The sequence below is a fragment of the Ahaetulla prasina genome, chromosome 18, assembly GCF_028640845.1.
Source record: "Ahaetulla prasina isolate Xishuangbanna chromosome 18, ASM2864084v1, whole genome shotgun sequence".
NCBI classification, from domain to species: Eukaryota; Metazoa; Chordata; class Lepidosauria; order Squamata; family Colubridae; genus Ahaetulla; species Ahaetulla prasina.
The window spans coordinates 4,012,176-4,038,242 of record NC_080556.1 but is presented as its reverse complement, the minus strand read 5'-3'; the positions used below and the strand labels follow the sequence as shown (position 1 = coordinate 4,038,242).

Sequence of the window (26,067 nt, the reverse complement as noted above, 5' to 3'; positions counted from 1 at the left end):
GGGAAGATCTCAATGGCAGACGTTTCAAAACCGAATCTGTTCTCTGTTTAATTTGGCCTTGGTTGTTATGAGGGTCTCCCCTTTGGCTGAAAAACTCCGGATGAGAGAAATTAACCGCGCTTCACTTTAAAACAGGAGCAGGTGGCTTAGAATAGAATAGAATAGAATAGAATAGAATAGAATAGAATAGAATAGAATAGAATAGAATAAACAGAGTTGGAAGGGACCTTGGAGATCTTCTAGTCCAACCCCCTGCTTAAGCAGGAAACCCTACACCACTTCAGACAAAGGGTTAGCCAATCTCTTCTTAAAAACTTCCAGTGTTGGAGCATTCACAACTTCTGGAGGCAAGTTGTTCCACTGATTAATTGTTCTTGCTGTCAGGAAATTTCTCCTTAGTTCTGGGTTGCTTCTCTCCTTGGTTAGTTTCCACCCATTGCTTCTTGTCCTGCCTTCAGGTGGTTTGGAGAATAGCTTGACTCCCTCTTCTTTAGGGCAGCCCCTGAGATATTGGAAGACTGCTATCCTGTCTCCCCTAGTCCTTCTTTTCATTAAACTAGACAGACCCAGTTCCTGCAACTGTTCTTCCTATGTTTTCGCCTCCAATCCCCTAATCATCTTTGTTGTTCTTCTCTGCACTCTTTCTAGAGTCTCAACGTCTTTTTGACATTGTGGCGACCAAAACTGGATGCAGGATTCCCAGTGTGCCATTATAAAGTGGTCTTAACACTTCACGTGATCTTGATTCTATCCTTCTGTTGATGCAGCCTAGAATTGTGTTGGCTTTTTTGGCAGCAGCTGCACATGGCTGGCTCTTATTTAAGTGATTGTCCACTAGGACTCCAAGATCCCTCTCACAGTTACTACTATTGGCAAGGTGAGCTTGTCATACTTACATGTGGGGGGGAGAGAGAAGGAGGAAGAAACTCAGTCATCAGGGCCACACAGAACGAAATGGGTGGGATTTCGGGGTACAGTTGTGATTCTAAATCAAGGGCAACCTATATTTTTTCTCTCTATCCCTTGAGAATGGGGGGTGGGGGAAGGAAATCAACCACCTCTGGTCTGGGCTGAAGTCTGCAGATGTTCCAGTCTTTTGCAACACCTGTCTCTTCCATTGGTGGAGGCTCTGTAGCTTGAAGTCCCTTCAGCATCGCCAAGGACCAGATCTCCCACCTTCGGAGAAATACCACCTGGGCAGACCGACCTAGTGGTGCGATCAATGCCATGCGAGGACCTCAAGGGCAAAACTCTGCGCTCCATTCAGCAATCAACCTGATCCAGGCAGAAAACAGCAGCAAACCCTTCGCTGAACCCCAAAAGCAGGAAAATGTATGTTTTTTTCCCCTCTCTCCTCTCTTCCAGCCTCTCCTCTGCTTGAGGACTTCAGACTTAAGCCCCACCGACTGTTTTGTTTCTCCATTTGGCCCAGGACTGACTACATGCAGATGCACCATTTCAATGCAAGACCCTCAACCTTCTTCAAGTCTTAGGAGGGGCATTAAGACAAAATTATTTCCCCATAAATAGGATCCTCCAGCTTTCATTCCCATAAAAGGCTACGGAGATCTTTCCTCCCCAGGGGTTAAAAGCCTCCTGCAGTCTCTCCTTAACTCTACAAATGAGTAGCTTCCCCATCACTCCTGCCCGCATGTCCTACCTACCCCCATCACCGGTTAGCTGAAGGGCGCCATCCTGGGCGGAAAATACCGAGGAAATGGTAAGTTTCTAACCAAGTATGATTTAAAAAAAAAAAAAAAGCTTTAGCTCTACTCTGCTTGTGTCAACTTTGTGGGTCTTTAGTTTCCCGTTTGCTCGATCTTATTTCCAAACAATTGGCAGGTTTTCTTTTTAACACATGAGATTTTTGTCCTGAAGTGCGACATTTTTAAAACAGCTGGAAAAGAAACATCTGTAAAAATAAATTTCCCTTCATCCAAGCGTCTATCCTTGGCTGGACGGCTGAGTGGAGTTCTTTCGCCATACGATCGTCTTCGATTCTCTTCGAAGAGAAACCCAGATAAATTTTATTCATCTTTTGCAGGAAAATTTCCTGATTTTTAAGGGTTGCTTCTCCTGAATGATCAGCTTGTCCCATTCTGTGCAATGCCTGTATGCAATGTTCCTTCGGTTCAGGGGTCTGAAAACTTGTTCCGAGTTGACTTAACTTCATAGATTCTTATTATAACTTTATTTTATTTTATATTATTATTATTATAACTTTGTGACCACATGTTTGATTTGACACTACAAAAAAAAGAGAGGAAATATGGAATATTTCAATGGAATATATACAGAAATAAGGGATAATGGGACAAAAAAGGTAAGTATAATTAAAGGAAATGAGAGGGGGAAAATGTAAATAATAGAAGAATACCGAAAGGAAGCTGATGTAAAGAAGGAGTATATGTTTTTATGTTAGTGTTAAAAAAAAAAGAGGATGGGGCTCAAGCTATTTTCCAAAGCACCTGAAGGCCAGATAAGGAATAATGGATGGAAACTGATCAAGGAGAGATTCAACCTAGAAATAAGGAGGAATTTTCTGACAGTGAGAACCATCAACCCATGGAACAGAAGTTGCCTTCGGAAGTTGTGGGAGCTTCATCCCTGAAGGCTTTCAAGAAGAGACTGGACTGCCATCAGTCAGAAATGGTGTAGGGTCTCCTGCTTGGGTGGAGGGGGGCTGGACTAGATGATCAGCAGACCTTCCAACTCTGTTAATTTAATGCAATCTGTAATGCAGCATCTCAGACAACTCAACACTGTCCTTGTCAAAAGTTCACGCTGGCTTCCTTCCCTCCGCAGGCAGAAATTCTAACGCCGGAGCAGATCACCGAATACAAAGGCATCTTTGAGATGTTCGACGAAGAGGGGAACGGCTTGGTGAAGACAGACGAGTTGGAGAGCCTCATGAGTTTGATCGGCATCAACCCCACCAAGAGAGACCTGGTCAACATGGCCAAGGATGTCGACAAAGACAGTAAGATGGCTGCCGTTCTAAGGGGCTGCCTCGGGTTCCGGGGAAAAAAAAACACCAGTGTTGGGGTCCTGCAGAATTTCAGGTCTTTCACGGTTCTCTTGATCCCTGTCGGATAATCTGGCTGTTACAGCTTCTTTGCTAGGATTTTCAGGGGTGAAATCCAGCAGGTTCTGGAGAACCGGTAGCGGAAATTTTGAGTAGTTCGGAGAACCGGCAAATCCCACCTCTGGCTGGCCCCAGAGTAGGGTGGGAATGAGGATTCTGCAGCATCCTTCCCCTGGAGTAGGGTGGGAATGGGGATTCTGCAGTATCCTTCCCCTGGAGTAGGGTGGGAATGGGGATTCTGCAGCATCCTTCCCCTGAAGTAGGGTGGGAATGGGGATTCTGCAGCATCCTTCCCCTGAAGTAGGGTGGGAATGGGGGTTTTGCAGCATCCTTCCCCTGGTGTAGGGTGGGAATGGGGGTTTTGCAGCATCCTCCCCCTGGAGTAGGGTGAGAATGGGGGCTTTGCAGCATCCTTCCCCTGGAGTAGGATGGGAATGGGGGTTTTGCAGCATCCTTCCCCTGCCACACCCACCAAGCCACAGCACACCCACCCACAGAACCGGTAGTAAAAAAATTTGGATTTCACCAATGGTTCCATACACAAAGACCCATCTTCCTGAGTTGTGCATATCCTTCTGTGGTTTCCTTCCCGCTTCCCCGTTTCAGGAAATGGATCGCTTGTTTCTTTGGCTAACTTCCTGATCCATTCCTGATCCCCTGAGTTGCATTTACAGCAACAACAGTCTGGCTGCAAATGAACGATTATGCAAAATGCTCAACTTCTTTTGGAAGCGGGGAAAATAAGTGTTTCCCCCCCACCCACCCCTGCATGGTGACTTCTTCGAAGAAGTTTATGCAAATTTCATCTCACAGTAACAGAAGTTACTGGAAACAGTGGGCCGCCCTGAGCCCCTTCCACATTTTGAGCAAAACCAGCCAAAGTGTTAATTTCCCAGAAAGGCAAAATAAACGACAACGGCCCTGGTGCTGAAGGGTTACAAAACATAGACAACTTGTTGGCCGCTCAAAATTTCCTGGTGGTCTCCCATCCTCCTGACTTCTCTTCCTTTCTGAGGTGTGCCATAAACTGAGATCAGTCGTAACAGCCTTAAAGTAGGCTGAATATTCCTTTCGGATCCACCTAGGGACCTCAGGAGGTTGCTGGCTACCCTCCTGCCTCTTTCTGAGTCCCCAAATCTTTGTGGGAAGACTCCATCTCTGGCTGCAGAAAAAAAGATGCCAGCTCCCCCCACAAATAAAGTTGATTGGGAGCAAGTCTAGAATAGAATAACAGAGTTGGAAGGGACCTTGGAGGTCTTCTAGTCCAACCCCCTACACCACTTCAGACAAATGGTTATCCAACCTCTTCTTAAAAACTTCCAGTGTTGGAGCATTTGCAATTTCTGGAGGCAAGGAGTTCCACTGGTTAATCATTCTAACTGTCAGGAAATTTCTCCTTAGTTCTAAGTTGCTTCTCTCCTTGGTTAGTTTCCACCCGTTGCTTCTTGTCCTGCCCTCAGGTGGTTTGGAGAAGAGCTTGGCTTCTTCTTCTTTGGGGCAGCCCCTGAGATATTGGAAGACTGCTATCCTGTCTCCCCTAGTCCTTCTTTTCATCAAACTAGACATCCCCAGTTCCTGCAACCGTTCTTCATGTTTTAGCCTCCAGTCCCCTATAATCATCTTTGTTGCTCTTCTCTGCATTCTTTCTAGAGTCTCCACATCTTTTTAACACTGTGGCGACCAAAACTGGCTGCAGGATTCTAAGTGTGGCCTTACCAAGGCCTTATAAAGTGGTCTTAACACTTCACATGATCTTGATTTTCTCCCTCTGCCTATGCAGATTTGACCTCTGTTGTCTCTTTTTCCTCCAGAAAAAGGCACCTTCAACTGCGATGGGTTTCTGGTGTTGATGGGCATTTACCACGAGAAATCCAAAAACCAGGATGAGGAACTCCGAGCCGCCTTCAAAGTTTTTGACAAAGAACACAAGGGCTACATCGAGTGGGACACACTCAAGTAAGCAGACAAAGGCCTGAGATGGAGGCTCTGGGTTGAGACGCAGGATATAAGGGGCAATTTAAGCCTTCTTGTGTTTTCTGCCCTTTTTTAAAAGATACGTGTTGATGAACGCCGGAGAACCGCTGAATGAACATGAAGCTGAACTCATGATGAAGGAAGCTGACAAGGACGGGGATGGGACCATCGACTACGAAGGTATTGGAAGCAGAATGGCGCAGTGGTTAGAGTGCAGTACTGCAGGCTACTTTTGCTGCCTGCCGGCTGCCTGCAATTTGGCAGTTCAAATCTCACCATGCTCAAGGCTGACTCAGCCTTCTATCCTTCCAAAGTCGGTAAAATGAGGACCCAGATTGCTGGGAGCAATAGGCTGACTCTGTAAACCCTAGTGGGTAAAATGAATCAATCCTTCCTTCCTTCCTCCCTCCCTCCCAGTGGTTAGAATGCAGTATTGCAGGCTAACTCTGCCAACTGCCAGCAGTTCAATCCTGACCGACTGGCTCAAGGTTGACTCAGCCTTCCATCCTTCCGAGGTCGGTAAAGCAAGGACCCAGATTGTTGGGGTGCTGACTGTGTAAACCGCTTAGGGAGGGGCTGTAAAAGCACCGTGAAGCGGTATATAAGTCTACGTGTGATTGCTATATTGCTATAATCCCCGGCCGACATCCGATGACGCGAGCCAAAAAGGTTGCCTTGAGGACCCAGATTGTTGGGGGCAATAAAAGTTGACTTTGTATATAATATACAAATGGATGAAGACTATTGCTTAACACAGTGTAAGCCGCCCTGAGTCTTCGGAGAAGGGCGGGATATAAATTCAAATTTAAAAAAAAAAAGACCATACAATTTAAGATTCAGTTCTACGTAAATCAAGGAGCCGCGATGATTTTAATTTATTGAAAGTGAGACTAATTTATTAAAAGCTTCCGGAAACGGATAAAGATAATTCCTGGTCTGTAGATCGACAGTCTAAAATGAGCTCGACATGAAAGGAAATAGGATCGGGAGAGAAAAAGAAAGTGCTAATTCTGAACATTAAAAAACTAGCAGTGCTGGTAAATAAGAGATGGAGATCACATGGACACATGTGCACAGTTTTCATGACAATCATATGACAATACTGTGAAGAAATACTGGCAACCGCTCCCATCTCCCAGTTACAGTAGTTTAGAATTAAAAGCTCTTACTTCTCCAAACTGCCTGTCAGAATATCTTCCTCTGGATTTTTAGATGCTGGCTTGTTATGGATTTAGATGCTGGGTTGTTGAGTTAGATGCTGGCTTGTTATACTGCTGAGAAACTGTTAATGTGGAACAGCTGTCCCTCCATTTTAAACTTAGTTCCGTCTTCCAGCTCCATCTTTGCACCTAGCTGGCCTGGTAGATTTTACTTTTAAAAATAAGAATCACAAAGGAAACCAAGTTACAGCATCTGCCTATGTTTGCCAGAAACAAGTTGATTAACTGCCTGTTTTATCTTATGCCAAAGATCGGAACAGTCTCCCCCACGAGATGTCTTGGAGGTCAAATCCCAGAATTCTTCCGCAGCCTGGTTAAAAAGCTGAGAGTAAAATTGGGAAATTATAGAGAGAGCACGAAAGCAAACAGGCATGCCATGCCTCCAATTGTCCACTAGGAGGCGCCATCTGGATCAAAACTGATCCACCTGTTACAGCAAAATGGATTTATTTATTTTGCAATAAACACATTGGCTTGAATTTTCACCTGAGCTCCTTTAAGTTTATTCTGAGATTCCAAATTGGGGTGGGCAGGTGTATTTTTATTTCTTTGCCGTTTGCTTTCGCGCTGCTTTTAACTTTTGGTTAACATTGGTGTGGAAATAAACGACAATCCATTCATCCACCTTACACCTACTTGGAAATATGCTCGTATTCTTCTCACGGCTGGGTGGGGAATTCTGGGAGTTGAAGTCCACGTAGCTTAAAATGACCAAGGCTAAGGGAAACTTGGGCCTAACTGGTCGCTTAATGACCCTGGCGGTTATCTATTCTGCCTCTGCCTACATAGCTAGTCCTTGACTTACAACCATAACCGAGCTCAGAATTTCTGTGGCTTAGTGCAGGGGTCTGCAAACTTCGCTCTTTTAAGACTTGTGGACTTCAACTCCCAGAGTTCCTCGGCCAGCAAAGCAAAGCTGGCCGATGAACTCCGGGAGTTGGAAGTCCACAAGTCTTAAAAGAGCCAAGTTTGCAGACCCCCTGGGCTTAGCGAGACAGTTCTTGAGTGAGTTTCGCCCCGTTTTATGACCTTTCTCGCCACCGTCATTCAGTGAATCGCTGCGCTTGTTAAGTTAGCAAACCGGGTGTTAAGTCAACCCGACTTCCCCATCGACTTTGCTTGTCGGAAGGTCACAAAAGGGAAACGCATGACCCTGGGGCTCTGCATCCGTCATAAATATGAGTCAGTTGCCAAAGGTTTGAATTTTGATCACATGAGCATGGGGACGCTGTAATGGTTCTAAGTATGAAAAACGGTCTTCGGTAAAAAAAAAATTCAGTGCTGTTGTAACTTTCAACGGCCACTAAATGAACTGTCGTAAGTCGAGGGCTACCAATCCAACCCTACCTCCATCCCATGGAAACAAAGCAAGGTAGCTTGAGGATCTGGGTCACCTTCAGTTCATAACTGTCTCCTCCAGGACCTCATCCCTGGACCACTGAAGTTGGCCAACTTCTTGTCTTCATTTTGCCCAACAGAAGGGCTAGTCCCAGGGGGAAAAATTACTGCTAAGTGCCAGCCTTTGTGACCTCCTGTTGTAGCCTGTCGGCCGCCAGCCCCTCCAGCAACCATATCAAAGGAGGAGGAGGAGGCGTGGGAGTCAGGGAAACCTGAGAGCTCCCAGGGGGAAGAGGGAATGGAGCTGGCAGAAAGAGAGAGACAGGTGTCCGTCAGCCCTCAGATGGAGAGTCAACAGCTCCCGAGTCTGGAGGTGGCTGATGTGGAAGAGGAGGAACAGCTGGGTCCAGTGCTTGACGTGCAGAAGGCAGAGGAGAGGAGAGCAGTGGAAATCTATGGGACGGTCCTTGGGACGGAAGAGCCACCGCTGCTAGCGAGGCCCCACCCTAGCTCTGGGGATAAAAGGCAGGGGGTGGAGATGAATAGATGTTGTAGACAACTATTCATCTTCCGGCCAGGCGGCCTAGTCAGCGTGCGAGAGAAACTTTTGCCCGGGCTGCAGGCGCTCCTAATAAAGGAATTTTTCGAGTTCGCTTCAGAGGGATAACTATGTTTGGGCAGCTGGGTCAGAACACATCCAATCAACATGTTTGGGGGAGGGAAGGCAAGGAAGGACGGACACGGGGTTAAAAAAAAAAAAAAAAGGACGACATTTCTACCTTCTTGCTCTAGCTTTGTTTTTCCTTCCTAGAATTCGTGGCCATGATGACGGGCGAATCCTTCAAACTGACTCAGTAAGACCTGGGAGAAACTTTTCTTCGGTTCCCTCTCCCCTATCTGCTTTCTCTTCCTCCGGCGGTGTTAAGTGGGGTAAAAAAGACCCGTGGCAGAACCTGGACATCAAACAGCAACGCGTGAAGTCACAGCCCTGGTCACAGCAAGTGTCTTTTTAAGTTGTGAGAGGCGTGAAACGAAAACCTTCTCGAGCCGAGACTACAGGATTTCAAACCTCTAGTAGCCACACTCGGACAGAATTTATAACTGAAATTATTGAGTTTTGTCAATAAAGCCTGTGTCACATTTAACACCCAAGGGTTGTTTTTTTGGGGGAGTGGGGAAAATGGGCGACACTTGGGACTTGGTACGCAACCCCTGTGTGTTCTTGGAAGCTCCCCGGGAGTTGCGCAAAAGGGAACATCACATCTTCTGCTAAGCTGTAACCTGGTTTGTTAAATCCTAGCCCAGTGGGATTGTGTTGAAGCTGCCGTTTTGGTATTAAACCAAGATGATGGCTTCCCCGCCCAGCCACTTCTGCCTTAAATCTATGCAGGTAGTCCTCGATTTACAATAGTTCGCTAAAAAAGTGACCATTATGACCATTTTTCACAACTTACAAACTTGGCAGCATCCCCTTGGCCACGTGATCAGAATTCAGATGACTGACAACTGTCGGTCGCACTGTCCCCTTTTGTAACCTTCTGACAAGCCAACGGGCAAGCCAGATTCGCTTAACAAACCAGGTTACTAACTTTTCACAATTGCAGTGATTCTCTTAACAACGCCGACAAGAAAGGGTCGTAAAACGGGGCAAAGTTCACTTAACCGATGCCTCGCTTAGCAAGCCAAATTGTGGGCTCAATTGTCGGTCGTAAATCGAGGACTACCCCTCCTGCGAAACGGGAATATACTCCAGAGACAATGAACGATTCAAATAGAAAATAACACAGCAAAAACACACACGTTCCTTAAAGGCGACGAATATTAGAGACTATTTCGGAATTGTTCCACAATTTCTGCCAGCTATCGATGAAAAATTAGATCAAAGGGGAAAGGGGAACTATTCAGGGGAATATTTATATAAGCATTCTCCCAATAGGTTGACCTTCTATATACAATCCATAAACATAAACATTTTTTTAAGATGAATTACCTAAAATACAAAACGCTTCGTGGTCCAGCAGAATATTACTCGATTCAAAAAGAATTTTTTTTGAAAAAATTCTTGGCAAAAAGTCATTCTTTTTAAATCCACGGCAGGAACTCGAAATATAGCCCAACGCAGAATTCCCGTTCCAGTCGGACGCAGCCATTGTCCTTCGGAGGAGACGTGGGAATCGGGAACCTGCAGGCACCGAGAAACTATGGAATATTCCGGGTTTGGATTTAGGATTAAAAAAAAAAAAAGAACTTTGGCCTGTCCCCCAAAAGAATTTCCAACACTTTGGTACCTTGGAAAATATTGCCCAGTCTATCGAAAGAAGACGTAGGAATTTTTTTTAAAAAAACAAAAAAACGGGCCCTGGGTCCAAGCGTGGCCGTTACATAGCAACGAATTCTCATCTTTCAGCAATTTGCTAGAAAGTCCAGTCTTCCGCGGAAGAAAGAGAAATTAAATCTGTGCTTGCTCTCGTCTTTTTGGTTCGCCCACTCCCCCGACGACAGGGTGTGGGGTAGAGAGACCCTTTGACCGCCTTTAAGTCCAGCAGGCAGGCATTTTTCTGCTAATCCAATGCATTCAAGGCAACTGAACCTCTAAGGCAGGGGGTCTGCAACCTTAAACATTCAAAGAGCATTTGGACCCGCTTCCCACAGAAAAGAAAACATCGGGAGTCACAAAACCCTTCCCGTGCCTGACTATTTCTTGAGCGGCCACAAAACCAGCATTTTGTAGTTGAATTAAACGTTCTGTTTTCTTCTGAAACTTTTCTTTTCTTGGATTTATCCATGGTTGGCCTACCGGGGGTTGAAAAGCTCATTAAATTGTGTGCCGGCGGGTGTTGCCCATTGGCGGTTGTGACACCTATTTTGAGTGACAGGGAGCCACAGCAATGGGGGTGGGGGGAAAAGAGCCACATGCGGCTCCAGAGCCACAGGTTGCCGACCCTTGCTGTAAGGGTCAGGGGCCTGTCACCCCCAAAACTTTATTTTTCACCTTGGATAATTCAGACACGGGGGGGGGCGTGTGCGGGAAAAGATCTTGTTTCCATCTCCTCGAGAATTCCAATGGTACTCAGAAAGCGGCAGGCACAGGTGATCAAATTTCCCTTCTCCACCATGACTTCGGTCCGTATTCTCCCTGTTCCCCTATCGAAGAGACCGCTACGACTGCTCGGGGGAGGAAGTACCGGTGGATGCATCCCCCGGGTTTTCTTGTGCCTCCGTGGGGCAGTTTTGGGATGATCCGGGCAACTCGGGAGTTTCGTTCCGCTCCCTCGCCGAGTCTGCTGGTTCACAGGCGCCGCTGTCCGGTTTCTGGCCCGCTGACGGAGTCTCGTCGTGAGGCTTGGACATCCGGATGGCCTCGTTGTAAGAAGGGGGCATCTCTATGGCGTAGAGGCTGTAGGCTGGAGGACAAGCGGTGTTCCTATCCGCGTCTCCAAAAGGCAGTGAGAGAGAGACGTTGGGAGGGTACTGGAGGGAGCTGTAGGCTGTGAAAAACAACGAAGCAGAAAGATTAGGCTGTCTAGCAATGTTTTTCTTTTTAATTTTAAGAAAATGTACAGGACCATCCATTTCCCTCGGAGCGACTCCGCTGAAAGCGGAAAACGAGAAGAATAGAAAAGCAATGCAGCCTTCAGCTCACGACCACAACTGAATGCAACATTTCCTCGTTGCCAAGCGAGACCGTTGGTTCGTTGAATTTTTGCCCGGTTTTACGACCTTTCTTTCCCACCGTTGTTAAGTGAATCATTACAAATGGTTACAAAGTTAGTCACCCGGTTGTTAAGTGTTGTGACCGAGGCCCAAGTAGTGATTACTAAACACAATTCAGTCCTCAACAAACTTATTTTATTAAAACAGCTGAGAATTCATTCATTCTCAGCTTCCTCCAAAACAAAAGTCTTAATAACCACTCCTTCGGCCTTATCACCAACCTTTGATGTCTTCGGCAATCTGCCAAAGGCTTTTCTTGGCAAAAACCCCACAAAGTTCAAGAAATGCTGACAAGAAGCACAGAAATCAATGTTGCTTTTCTACAAAGAACCCTAGGACTCATTGTTGCTCTTTTAAGCCTTAAGGCCAATCATCTCCTGGCCTTACTCCCCAGTTGTCCTTTTTGCTTCAGCTGCTCTTGCCTTCTGGCAGCTTTTCGCATGCGTGCAGTAGGAATAGGCTCCTCCTGTTCCTCTGCCTCTCTGCTGTCCGCCTCTGGAGGCTCCGGAGTCCACGCATCGCTCCTAGATGGCCCTGGCCTCATCTTTGCCTCCGACGCAGAACCCTCATCCGAGCCTTCCCCTGACTCCAGGACTGGCCCATCGTCCTCCCCAGCCTCCTCACTGTCTGACTCCGTTGCCAGATCCACAGGCTGCTGGCGGACCACAACAGTTAAGTGAATCTGGCTTCCCCATTGACTTGGCTTGTCAGAGGTCACAAAAGGGGATCATGTGACCCCTGGGCAGAGGTGGGTTTCACATAATTTTATGAAAACGTGAGTGCGTCTTCCGTGCGTGCGCTTCATTCATGCGCACGGCTTGCACGCATGTGCGCGGCTTAGAAAATGTGGCTAAATAGGACAGCATAGCGCCAGGGTGTGTAGCCGGGCCCACCTGCAAGTGGCCGCTACCGGTTCGGCCGAACAGGTCTGAACCGACTGAATACCGTCACTGAATTTTGCGCATGTGACAGTGGAGTATGGTCACGCCTAAAACTCCGGATTTTTAGAGCACGCCCAGAAAAAGAGAAAAAGCCATCATGGTTTACTTACAGGTAACCGTGCTGTGGGCGGTGCTGTCGTGCTCCATGGGGATGACGGTCAGATCGTGCGCATGGGGCGGGAAGGTTTGGCGCAGGGGTTGCTTGGTGCGGCAGCAGAATTTGGCACAGCTGGCTCCGATCCCGCACATCAGGAGCAGGAAGACAGTTAGCAGGATAAGCCTGCGGGGAGAAAATGGGAAAAGTCAGTGAGTGGGATTAGAAGGAGAGGAAAGGAGGGAGGGAAGGATAAAAGATGGGAGGAAGGCGAGAAAGCAGGAGAGAGGGAGGAAGGCAAGGAGAGAAGGAAGGAAAGGAAGGAGAGGGAAAGCAGGAAGGAGGGAGGAAAGAAAGTAGAAAGGAAGGGTAAAAGAGGGAGGGAGGGAAGGGATAAAAGAGAGGAGAGAAAATAGAAGGAGAAAGGAAAAGAGGAAGGAAGAAGAGAGAAATCAGGAAGGAGGAGGAAACAAAGAAAGAGAAGGTTAAAGAGAAGGAAGGAGAGGAAACAGGAGAGAGGGAGGAAGGCAAGGAGAGAAGGAAGGAAAGGAAGGAGAGGGAAAGCAGGAAGGAGGGAGGAAAGAAAGTAGAAAGGAAGGGTAAAAGAGGGAGGGAGGGAAGGGATAAAAGAGAGGAGAGAAAATAGAAGGGAGAAAGGAAAAGAGGAAGGAAGGAGGGAAGGAAGAAGAGAGAAATCAGGAAGGAGGGAGGAAACAAAGAAAGAAGAAGGGTAAAAGAGAGAAGGAAGGAGAGGAAACAGGAGAGAGGGAGGAAGGCAAAGAGAAGGAAGGAAGGAAGGAGAGAGAAAGCAGGAAGGAGGGAGGAAAGAAAGAAAGAAAGAAAGAAGAAAGGAAGGGTAAAAGAGGGAGGGAAGGGATAAAAGAGAGAAGGAAAGAGAGAAAGCAGGAGAGAGGGAGGAAGACAAAGAGATTTTTTATGCACATGTGTGTGTGCATGCACGTGTCTCCCCACTCACCAATTAGTCCTGACTGACTGACTGACTGCTTCAAAAAACAAAACAAAAAAAACCCAACCCTCATAAAACTTTTGCACTATTAAGCAATCTGTTCATAGGGCAGTAACGCAGATCGCCAAAAGACAAAAAGAACAAAAAAAGAAAAAAGAAAATGGGCATTCAGAAAGGTAGGGATTTAACATTTCTAGGTAAAATATTGCCAAAATCCTTAATAATTCACACAAAAGAACTACTCTTTGTAACATTATCATCTGATTTCTGTTCTTAGGCCAAATAATATATATCTATATATCTATATATCTATATATCTATATATCTATATCTATATCTATATCTATATCTATATCTATATATCTATATATCTATATATCTATATCTATATCTATATCTATATCTATATCTATCTATCTATCTATCTATCTATCTATCTATCTATCTATCTATCTATCTATCTATCTATCTATCTATCTATCTATCTAATATTGTAATTTTTATCATATACAGTAAAACCTCTGGTCGTGGCCATAATTCGTTCCATAACTTTGGTCCCAACCTGATTTGATCACCACCCTAACCTAATTTTGGAAATTTGGCATTTACAAAAAAAATGGTGCGGAAAGGGGAAATTGGCTGCAAAAAAAATAAAATAAAAATTGTGCATTTTTTGGTCGGAACCCAATTTGGCTGCGGTCAGAAGCGTTCGTGACCAACTGTATATTGTAATTTTATCATCTGATTTCTCCTTGTGTGTCTCTGTGTGTGTACACGCACACACAAGGAGAAATCAGATGACAAAATTACAACATATCTATTTAATCCAGCAAGGGTGTTTCCCCATAATTACAAAAGATGGTCACTGTCCAGCAAGGTCCCATCTGTCACAGGCAGGAATGAAGGAAGCTGTAGCTCAGGCGCGGACAATTTATGACAACCTTATGACCTGTGGACTTCAACTCCCAGAATTCCTGAGCACGCATTGGAGTTCTGAGAGGTTTCCACAAGCAGCTGTATGAGTTTATTTATAACAATATCATTTATTTTATTTTTTGAGGGTCCTGGTTGCAAACGGTTAGAAATCTCCTAAAACAGCAGCCTCAACCTCAGCAAGGCCCAAATTTAGTGGTGGACTGCTACCGGTTTGGGCGAACCCGTAGCAGCAGCAGCGGCAGGAGGCTCCGCCCACCCGCCTGTCATCAAATACGCTCTGCGCATGCGTAGAAGTGGCACGCACACGAGTGAACCGAGCACACACGAGCGAGCAAACCAGTAGCAAAGGTAAGTGAAATTCACCACTGCCCAAACTGTAGAGGCCTGACCCCAGAAAATTCACACAATGCATTAAACCCGGGTTGGCTAAATATAACGCCTACGTTTTAAACAACCTTTTGCGGTAAAAACACATTGCAGCTTGATGGAGTGACATGGTTTTGCTTCCCCCGGGAAGGCAGCAACATGAAACTGTGAAGCCAGTCCCTGCTTAAGTTACGTGGTTTCTGCAAATTAGTGGCTGAATGCAAACAAGCCATCGTATTTCATCGTGTTAAAAAAAAACAACGATTCCTGTTTGGGTCTTTTATTCTCAAAAATTCCCCCAGAGGCAGCAGAGGGAAGTGGGCGGAAACCTGACCTCATCCTCAAATATGCCAAACATCCCCCCCAAAAGCTAAGTCAGGATGAGTAGAAGGGCCTGCCCCGCAATCGACTTCTTCTCTAGCAAAACCCAGTCATCTGAATCACCGCAAATAGGAAAATCCGCCCACTTTTTTTTTTCTGGGTGCGGCCAACTTCTCAGGTTTCTAATAGCCCAGGATGTTGACCCACTAACTTGGCGCGTTGATGAATCACACACCCGTAGCAGGCAAGAATTTTGGCAAGAATGAGAAGAGAACCGATGAATTCCTCCAAAGAACAAAAGCGGAGGAGGACGGGCCCTAGAAGAACCAAATCTTTTTTTTTTTGCCTGTCAAATAATTTACTAAGACTGTATTACTATTCTTCTTCTCTTCCTTACTAGTATCTATCTCTTCCCACTTATGACTATAACCTTGCTGCTTGTATCTTCACAGTTTATATTGTTTTATTTAGTTTCCTAGTATGATTTGATTGCTTATTTAGTATCTCATGACTATCACTAAGTGTTGTAGCTTATGATTCTTGATGAATGTATTTTTTTATGTACACTGAGAGCTTATGCACCGAAGACAAATTCCTTGTGTGTCGAATCACACTTGGCCAATAAAGAATTCTCTTCTCTTCTCTTCTCTCCTCTCCTCTCCTCTCCTCTTCTCTTTTCTCTTCTCTCTGGGGCAGGTTGGCTGAATCAGGACAAACCCTTAATTGTGCACCTCTGGGATCTTCCCAACTTCCAGAGAGGGTTGGTGTAGTCTCTGCTCCTGCCCGAGGTGAGGTACTACAAATCTCAACATTCCCAGCCATTACTATACTGTAATTCCACCATACAGTGGTGGCCAGAATTGTGGAAACCTTTTGGGGTTTTTGAGGTTTGAAGGCTAATAACACCACTTTTTTGGGGGGAAGTTTCAAGATAATCCTCTTCTTTCTTTCCCGAATGCCATCACTCTGCTAAACAAATAATTCCCTCAACCCTGTCAAACTATTAATCTTCTCATCGTTCCCATCACCCATCTCCTTCCACTGATGACTGTATGACTATAACTTTGTTGCTTGTATCCTTACGATGTATTTATTTATTTATTTATTTATTTATTTTATTTATTTATTTATTCGATTTGTATACCGCCCTTCTCCCGAGGACTCAGGGCGGTTCATAGCCAGTAAAAAATACATATAATACAAGTTAAGAACAATATAAAAAACTGATTCAATTTATGGCCTAAAAACTAAAATAAGAATAAAACCCCATTTAAAAACTGCATTTAAGCTAGCCCTGCGCGATGGAACAGAAGAGTCTTCAGCTTGTGGCAAAAGGTCCGGAGGTCGGGGAGTTGACGAAGCCCCGGAGGCAGCTCATTCCAGAGGCCAGGAGCCCCCACAGAGAAGGCCCTCCCCCTGGGGGTCGCCCTCCCTGTGGGAGCACACAGGTCGATGGGAGGCTACTGGTGGCAGTATATTGATATTGATTGCTTATTTGTACCCTATGACTATCATTAAGTGTTGTACCTTATGATTCTTGATGAATGTATCTTTTCTTTTATGTACACTGAGAGGATATGCACCAAAGACAAATTCCTTGTGGGTCCAATCACACTTGGCCAATAAAAATTCTATTCTATTCTATTCTATTCTATTCTATTCTATTCTATTCTATTCTATTCTATTCTATTCTATTCTATTCTATTCTATTCTATTCTATTCTATTCTACTCTACTCTACTCTACTCTACTCTACTCTACTCTACTCTATTCTATTCTATTCTATACCACTTATGACCGCTGCAGCATCCCTACATTCACACAATCAAAAATTCAGATGCTTGGCAACTGGCATGTACTTATGACGGTTGCCGTGCCCCGAGGTCACGTGATCACTTTTGGAGACCTTCTGATAAGCGAAGTCCATAGGGAAGCCAATATTCCCTTAACAACCGTGTGACTAACTTAATCACTGTCGCGAGAAAATCTTTAAACTGAGCCAGAACTCACTTTCAAATCGATGTCAACAGGGGCAAGTACCCCCTCCCCAAATACAGAGGCAGCCCCCAACTGGAAAAGACTATTTTGCCAGCTAAATCTCCTTCTGGAGACAGTGGATTCAAACCTTGGTTTATTCTTGGTTTATTAAAACCAACCAACCACGTTTTAGCACCCTCTGAGAGACAACCAGGGCTGGATTTCCATTTGGGGCGAGCTGTTGCTAAAACAAAGATGCTTCAGGAACGATAAAAAAATAAAAATAAATACAACTTACCAGACGTACCACAAGCTGGTCCAGCTCGTTCCTTGTTCAGAACATCTGCCAGGGAAGGAAGTCACCGATCACTAATCAATCACTTGATCCAGCTCACACGCAGGTAAGAACCCGATCCAGCTCACCCACACCCACAACAAACAGCAAAAGGTAGACCAATTTTGTCACTTCCAATTTGGAGGTGAGTAACTGAGAAGGCAGAAAACCACCATAAACAGAGGGGTCGAATCAAGATCACAATAAGTGTCAACACCACTTTATAAGGCCTTGGTAAGGCCACACTTGAAATACTGCACACATTTTTCGTTGCCACGATGTAAAAAAGATGTTGAGACTCTAGAAAAAGTGCAGAGAAGAGCAACGATGATGATTAGGGGACTAGAGGCTAAAACACATGAAGAATGGTTGCAGGAACTGGGGATGCCTAGTTTGATGAAAAGAAGAACTAGGGGAGACATGATAGCAGTCTTCCGATATCTCAGGGGCTGCCCCAAAGAAGAGGGAGTCAAGCTCTTCTCCAAAGCACCTGAAGGCAGGACAAGAAGCAATGGGTAGAAACTAACCAAGGAGAGAAGCAACTTAGAACTAAGGAGAAATTTCTTGACACTGAGAACAATTAATCAGTGGAACAACCTGACTCCAGAAGTTCTGGATGCTCCAACACTGGAAGTTTTTAAGAAGATGCTGGATAACCATTTTGTCTGAAGTGGTGTAGGGTTTCCTGCCTAAGCAGGGGGTTGGACTAGAAGACCTCCAAGGTCCCTTCCAACTCTGTCTATTCTATTGTAACACCACCTTGTAAGTATTTGAAAGGTATATCCAGGCAGTTCTCGACTTACAGCCATTCGTTTAGTGACCAAAGTTCCAACGGCGTTGAAAAACATGACTTACGACCAGTTTTCAGACTTACGACCGTTGCAGCATCCCCATGGTCACGGGATCAAAATTCAGACTCTTGGCAGATGACTTGTATTTATGACGGTTGCAGTCTCCTGGGGTGGGGTCGTCATGTGAGCCCCTTTTACGGCCTTCTAACAAGCCTAGTCAACGGGGAAACCGGATTCACTTAACAGCCGTGTGACTGACTTAACAACCAAAGTGATTCACTTAGCGACTGTGGCAAGAAAGGCCGTAAAATGGGGCAAAACTCACTTTTAAACAAATGGCTGAGTGAACAACCGAGATTTTGGGCTCAGCTGTGGTCGAAAGTCGAGAGCTACCTGTGTACCTACTCAAAGATGATAACTTAAAATTTACTTACTCTTTGTCGCCGCTGCAGAGGATCTCACAAAAGGAAGGCACAGCCTGGTGGAGAGAAGAAAAATAGAATACTTAGCACAGGACAGGAAGACAAGAGGGCGAATCCTGAATCTTAATTCGGCGGCTCTTAAAAACAGACAGCAGCTAAAAAAAAACCAACTCTGATGGATTTGAGAACCAGACTCAGGTACTACAGTACTAATCATCCACCACTCGGATCTCCTTGAGACGTTCCCAAAATTATACCCTGATATTCAAGAAGTCCTGCCTTGAGTTCTTGAATTAATTACTTTCTGGATTTACAGAGTGATCCGAGGAGAGTTTCAATTCAAATAGAATAGAATAGAATAGAATAGAATAGAATAGAATAGAATAGAATAGAATAGAATAGAATAGAATAGAATAGAATAGAATAGAATAGAATATCAGAGTTGGAAGGGACCTTGGAGGTCTTCTAGTCCAACCCCCTGCTTAGGCAGGAAACCATATAGTACCATTATTGAGGGATTGAGTTCAATCAATAATTCAAACCCTCAGAAACAAGCCAACGTTAAAATCAACCAAGCATCCTTCACAAACGCAGACGCTAAGCCCCAATGTTTTTCAACCGTTTGAAGGTAAGTGGACCTCAACTCCCATTGGCTGCTTGAAGAGATGTGGACTTCAACTCCTAGAATTCCCCCATGCATGGGGAATTCTGGGAGTTGAAATCCCACACAATCTTCAAGCGGCCAAGGTGGAGAAACCCTGCTGCATTTGGCCTGAGGACAAACTCAAAAAAAAATAATGTTGTGTGAACACAACACATACGCACTGCTGGACTTCAATTCAAAACATTGGAAAGCAGGTTTGTTCTGGACTCCCAAGCCCTGTTCATTCTGCCCTGACGTTCTTCCCTAAACCAGAGATCGGCTTGACGACAAAGAAAAACCTGCTGTCATTCACTCAACCTGAAATGTACATTCTTCACCGCTCTACCAAAATAAGAATAAAGAGACGGGGGCTGTTGAACACATTTATTCAAGTTTTGACTATAAACTAATTTATTGCAACCAAGCGGGGGAAAGGTGCCTTAGGATTGTCCAGCAAAACACATAAACACAGCAGGGCTAAAAAAAACCCAGCAATTTCCCCAAATTTTTAAGATTTTTTTATCAAGCCCAGACAAAGCTGCAAAGTTTCGTTTTTGTCTCGAGGACAAACCACAGGCTGATTTTACCAACTACAATTTCCGATTGAGGACAGTGAGTGGGGCGGATCTGCAAATTATTCCCCAAATTAGAATTAAATCCATTTAATCGATGGAGTGCCAGGCTGGAGGGGAGAAAGAGAGAGAGAGAGAATAAAAAGGAGAAGTTACAGGACTGGATGACAGATTTAAACTTTGCTCCCCTCTCATTATTTTTTTTTCCAAGACTCTAAAAATCATTTTACTTACAGAGGGGATTTCTGGACACACTAGAATAGAATAGAATAGAATAGAATAGAATAGAATAGAATAGAATAGAATAGAATAGAATAGAATAGAATTCTTTATTGGCCAAGTGTGATTGGACACACAAGGAATTTGTCTTTGGTGCATATGCTCTCAATGTACATAAAAGAAATAATAGAATAGAATAGAATAGAATAGAATAGAATAGAATAGAATAGAATAGAATAGAATAGAATAGAATAGAATATCAGAGTTGGAAGGGACCTTGGAGGTCTTCTAGTCCAACCCCCTGCTTAGGCAGGAAACCATATAGTACCATTATTGAGGGATTGAGTTCAATCAATAATTCAAACCCTCAGAAACAAGCCAACGTTAAAATCAACTAAGCCTCAATGTTTTTCAACCGTTTGAAGGTAAGTGGACCTCAACTCCCATTGGCTGCTTGAAGAGATGTGGACTTCAACTCCCAGAATTCCCCCATGCCTGGGGAATTCTGGGAGTTGAAATCCCACACAATCTTCAAGCGGCCAAGGTGGAGAAACCCTGCTGCATTTGGCCTGAGGACAAACTCAAAAAAAAAAAATGTTGTGTGAACACAACACATACGCACTGCTGGACTTCAATTCAAAACATTGGAAAGCAGGTTTGTTCTGGACTCCCAAGCCCTGTTCATTCTGCTCTGACGTTCTTCCCTAAACCAGAGATCGGCTTGACGACAAAGAAAAACCTGCTGTCATTCACTCAACCTGAAATGTACATTCTTCACCGCTCTACCAAAATAAGAATAAAGAGACGGGGGCTGTTGAACACATTTATTCAAGTTTTGACTATAAACTAATTTATTGCAACCAAGCGGGGGAAAGGTGCCTTAGGATTGTCCAGCAAAACACATAAACACAGCAGGGCTAAAAAAAACCCAGCAATTTCCCCAAATTTTTAGGATTTTTTTATCAAGCCCAGACAAAGCTGCAAAGTTTCGTTTTTGTCTCGAGGACAAACCACAGGCTGATTTTACCAACTACAATTTCCGATTGAGGACAGTGAGTGGGGCGGGTGGGTGAATCTGCGAATTATTCCCCAAATTAGAATTAAATCCATTTAATCGATGGAGTGCCAGGCTGGAGGGGAGAGAGAAAGAGAGAGAGAGAGAGAATAAAAAGGAGAATTTACAGGACTGGATGACAGATTTAAACTTTGCTCCCCTCTCATTATTATTTTTTCCAAGACTCTAAAAATCATTTTACTTACAGAGGGGATTTCTGGACATGCTAGAATAGAAGAGAAGAGAAGAGAAGAGAAGAGAAGAGAAGAGAAGAGAAGAGAAGAGAAGAGAATTCTTTATTGGCCAAGTGTGATTGGACACACAAGGAATTTGTCTTTGGTGCATATGCTCTTGGTGTACATAAAAGAAATAATAGAATAGAATAGAATAGAATAGAATAGAATAGAATAGAATAGAATTCTTTATTGGCCAAGTGTGATTGGACACACAAGGAATTTGTCTTTGGTGCATATGCTCTCGGTGTACATAAAAGAAATAATAGAATAGAATAGAATAGAATAGAATAGAATAGAATAGAATAGAATAGAATAGAATTCTTTATTGGCCAAGTGTGATTGGACACACAAGGAATTTGTCTACGGTGCATAAGCTCTCAATGTACATAAAAGAAAAGATACCTTCATCAACCTACAACACTTAATGATAGTCATAGGGTACAAATTTAACACTTAATGATACAACACTTAATGACAGTCATAGGCTACAGTTAAGCAACCAGGAAACCATCAATATCAGTATAAAGGGCGCTGGGGGGGTTCGCAAGAGACGCACACAACCCGAAGGATGGACACGGGGGTTTCGCGGGTCGTGAGAACCGAGCTTTTCTCCCACCTACCCAGGCAGCATCCTCCGAGTGATTTCAACCCCGGGGGGCGGGGGGTGGGGGGAGAAAGCCAACTCACCTGTGCCCCGATCGCGGCTGCCAAGAAGAGGAAGGCAGAGACCGGGTTGGCTTGGCGGGTTGAAGCCATGGGCAGCAGCGGGGAAGGAAGCGGCGGCTCAGCCCGCCTCCAGGGCCCGGCCGAGGCAGCCTTTGTCTCGGAGACGAGCCAAGAGCGCCGCCGATCGCCCTCCGATCGCGCAGGAGAGCCAGACGGCAGGAGGGGGAAAAAAACGAGGAGGAGGAGGCGGCCGCTTAGCGAAGGGTATTCCTCGGCCAGGAGCCACGCCCCCTCCCTGACTCGGCCACGCCCCTCCCTGCTCCCTCCCCCCCCCCAAAAGACACACAGACGCCCCCACCGGCTTTGTTCGGCGCTCGGCTTCTCCTACCGGGCGCCCGCTGGCCGTTCCAAACGGGCTCTAGCTGCTCCACGGGCGGCTCTCTGTCTAATGTTGGGGGGGGGGAAGGGACGCGGGGTGGGTGGGTGGAGGTGGGGGAGGACACAGGGAGGCGTGGACCCGTCTATCAGGAGGACGGGGGGGGGGAGGGCGGTTTGGGGATCAGGATGATGGGTTTGGGAATTCAAGGATGGTGGGATGACATGACACTTCTCCCCCCCCCCCACTCACTCAAAGCCCTGGCTAAGCCTCTATTGTCCCGATATTGTCTTTTAATAAAATTATGTCTGGGAAAAGTGCGATCAAGAGTCCTCCTGGTTTGGGACAACATAGCCTCAGTCAGTCAATCGATCAATCAATCAGTTAATCAGGCAGTCTGTCTGTCTGTCTATCTGTCTATCTATCTATCTACCTACCTACCTACGATCTCTCTCTTTCTCTACCTACCTACGATCTATCTATCTATCTATCTATCTATCTATCTATCTATCTATCTATCTATCTATCTATCTATCTACCTACCTACCTACCTACCTACCTACCTACCTACCTACCTACCTACCTACTATCTTCCATCTCTCTCTCTCTCTCTCTCTCTCTCTCCCCCTACCTACCAATGATCTTCTATCTATCTATCTATCTATCTATCTATCTATCTATCTATCTATCTATCTATCTTACTATCTACTATCTTCTCTCTCTCTCTCTCTCCCTCCCTACCTACCTACAATCTTCTATCTACCTTACTATCTTCTCTCTCTCTTTCTCTCTCTCATCTATCTACCTACCTACCATCAGAAGATCTATCTATCTATCTATCTATCTACTATCCTCTCTCTCTTTCTCTGTCTCTCTCTCTCTCTCCCCCACCTACCTACCTACGATCTTCTATCTATCTACCTACCTACCATCTTCTCTCTCTCTCTCTCATCTATCTACCTATCTACTATCAGAAGATCTATCTATCTATCTCTCTATCTCTCTATCTCTCTATCTATCTATCTATCATTTCTCTACGGCATCTATCTATCTATCTCAATAATGAACCCTCAATAATGAGCATCACATCTCCATCCAAGCCCTGGATCTCTTCCCCAGCTGGCCTTCCCAAGGGAGGCTGGGCCTTAGCTATACTTATGGATTCATTTAAAACATCTTCACAGCCACCCATCTTACATCACAAGTCTGGGCAGCTCCCGGCGGACAGTTAAAACGACAGTCATCTATATCATTAACACCTACCCTAGAGATCTATGAAAACCACAAGCATTACAACGTGACATCATCAAGTTCTCCTGTCCATCTCGCCCTGTCCCTGACGATGCCCTGCGCGCTGGTGATGTTACTTAGATGGGCTGTGAAACGTCGGCAAGAAAACCACCAAGCTCAGAGAGCACCAAGGACCCTGCAGTTGTTGTCCTCCTCTTTCTCCCCTTCCTCCTCCTCCACTCCACAAACCCCACTCTCTTCTAGTACTGATGATGTTACCTACTTGGGCCATGAGATGTCTGCAAGAAAACAATCAGGTTTGGAGAGCACTAAGGACCCCACCTCCTCTCCCTCCTCCTCCACGCCACAAACCCACTCCCTTCTAGCACTGATGATGATACTTAGTTTGGTAATGAAACATCTCCAAGAAAACAACCAACCTCACGCTGGCTGGGGAATTCTGGAAGTCTACGTTGGGCACCCCTGATCTGATATATATCTGACAGGGTTTCTAGCCCCAGACTGGAGGGGCCAGTCAGTGGGGTCTTTTTTAAAGCAGAGGCTGAAGGTTTCTTGACTGTTTTGAATCTGCTCCCCTCTCCCGCGCCATTTAAAAGAGAGCCCGTCAGGGTTAATTCAGTGAAATTGGAGGTCCACTAATTGTATGCCTTTTCAAGGCCAATTAGGGGCTTTTAAAAACATTTTATCTCTGGATCAGAAACAGCTTACCTCTCTACTCTGGGGGGGGGGGGCTGGTGGTGGTTTAGAAGGCCATCGATTCACAAGCCGGAAAATCCCTTGATGGGAACGGAAATGGCATGTGAAGATCTGGGATTAGAGCGAGGGACAAAAACAAGAATCCTGGTTATTTTATTTATTTATTTTATTAAGGCCGAGATCGTCGGACTTGGCAAGGCTCGACAGCCAACTTAATTGGGAGGGAGAAGAAAAATAAAAAATCCACCCCAATTTCACAACGTAGATTAGGGCTCAACTGGGTGGTGGGTTTCCCCTCCATTGACGCGTCTTTGAATCTACTTCGGCGAGCATTCAGCGTAGAGGGAAGAAGTCTTTGTCTGAAATGCTATAGGCCAGGGTTTCCTGCCTGAGCAGGGGGTTGGACTAGAAGACCTCCAAGGTCCCTCCCAACCAGTGGTGAAATCCAGATTTTTTTTACTACAGATTCTGTGAGCGTGGCTTAGTGGGCACAGTGTGGCTTAGTGGGCGTGGCAGGGGAAGGACAGTGCAAAATCCCCATTCCCCCCCACCCCCACTCCAGGGGAAGGATACTACAAAACCTCCATTCCCACTCCACTCTGGGACCAGCCAGAGGTGGGTATTTGCCGGTTCTCTGAACTACTCAAAATTTCCGCTACCGGTTCTCCAGAACCTGTCAGAACCTGCTGGATTTCACCCAGTGGTGGGATTCAGCCAGTTCGCACTACTTCTGGAAGAACCGGTTGTTAACTTTCTGAGCAGTTTGGTGAACTGGTTGTTGGAAGAAATCATTAGAGCAGAGAACCGGTCGTTAAATTATTTGAATCCCATCACTGATTTCATCCCTGCTCCCAACTCCGTGATTCTGCTTTTTTGTTAAGTGCTAACCATCCTGGCCAGGATTGAGAGTAATGCTAAGCCACAATGGTTAGTTTATTTCTGGTGTTGAATGCATTGTTTAGTCACAATCTGGATGGGCAGGCACACTTTTCCAGGTTTTTATCCTCCTTTCCTTTCCTTTCCTTTCCTTTCCTTTCCTTTCCTTTCCTTTCCTTTCCTTGTGTAATGTATTACTGTAAGTTTTGGCGGGAGTTTTAGGCGGGAAGTATCTCGCTTCTGATTGGATGCAGCCTCTGGCTGAAGTGTATATAAGGAGAGGTTTTTCTCCAGAGTTTTGCTGGGTCACACTATATTAAAGAGCTGTTGTCACTAACCTGGTCTCCTGCCTCGTCAATACCCAAACTTAACATTGGCGACGAGGATGGGATCTTGAGGCAGAGCACCAGAACAGAGCTGAACTCACTACGAGAATCAAACCCAGCAAGGTGATAGCGAATGCAGCGATGACCGGCTACACGCCACCCACTCCGTTTGACCCTGCCCAGGAGACATGGGGAATATATTTGACCCGTTTCGAAAGTTTCCTGGAGGCAAACGAGCTACAGGAGTCTCCGACAACCGCAAACGGGCTTACTTCATAAGCCACTGTGGGTCCGCAGTCATCGCCGTCAGAAGCCCTAGCGGAGCCAACACCGCTACACTCCGTATCGTGGCAGACCCTTCAGACCCTCCTGAAGAATCACTACGCACCAGCCCCGCCCAAATACGCTCGACGGCACGAGTTTGGGGAGCGAGGCAACAAGAAGGCGAGTCTATCAGCGACTACATGGCAGCCCTGAGACAAGCCTCCAAGCATTGCAGTACCGCGATCTGGACGAAGAGCTGCTGGAACAACTTATACGGGGTCAGAGACATCCGTTTGAGGAGACGGTTGCTAGCCAAGAGCAACCTGACATTGGCAAACGCCTGGACGAAGCCAGAGCCCATGAGATGTCCAACCATGCAGCAGACACCTTACAAAGCGACTCACGCCGA

The 26,067-nt window shown here is 45.5% G+C and overlaps 2 protein-coding genes across 3 annotated transcripts; one reads left to right on the top strand and one right to left on the bottom strand.

The window, feature by feature from the left end:
- The first annotated feature begins 1,408 nt into the window (after positions 1–1,408).
- On the top strand, positions 1,409–8,563 carry CALML6 (calmodulin like 6). Its single transcript, XM_058161355.1, has 5 exons — positions 1,409–1,720; positions 2,806–2,980; positions 4,897–5,041; positions 5,139–5,239; positions 8,429–8,563. The coding sequence occupies exons 1-5, from the start codon at positions 1,718–1,720 to the stop codon at positions 8,473–8,475; spliced, it is 471 nt and encodes a 156-aa protein (XP_058017338.1). The 5' UTR covers positions 1,409–1,717; the 3' UTR covers positions 8,476–8,563.
- On the bottom strand, positions 5,911–22,170 carry TMEM52 (transmembrane protein 52). 2 transcript variants are annotated; one of them, XR_009152495.1, is made up of 6 exons: positions 21,891–22,170; positions 18,492–18,535; positions 17,231–17,275; positions 12,383–12,552; positions 9,608–11,105; positions 5,911–6,417 (listed from the first exon to the last, which is right to left on the bottom strand). XR_009152495.1 is itself a non-coding variant. In XM_058161353.1 (5 exons), the coding sequence occupies exons 1-5, from the start codon at positions 21,957–21,959 to the stop codon at positions 10,777–10,779; spliced, it is 657 nt and encodes a 218-aa protein (XP_058017336.1). In that variant the 5' UTR covers positions 21,960–22,170; the 3' UTR covers positions 7,253–10,776. The 2 variants fall into 2 exon arrangements, 1 of the variants encoding a protein (XP_058017336.1); XM_058161353.1 differs by lacking the exon at positions 5,911–6,417 and having other exon boundaries at positions 7,253–11,105.
- Positions 22,171–26,067: the final 3,897 nt, after the last annotated feature.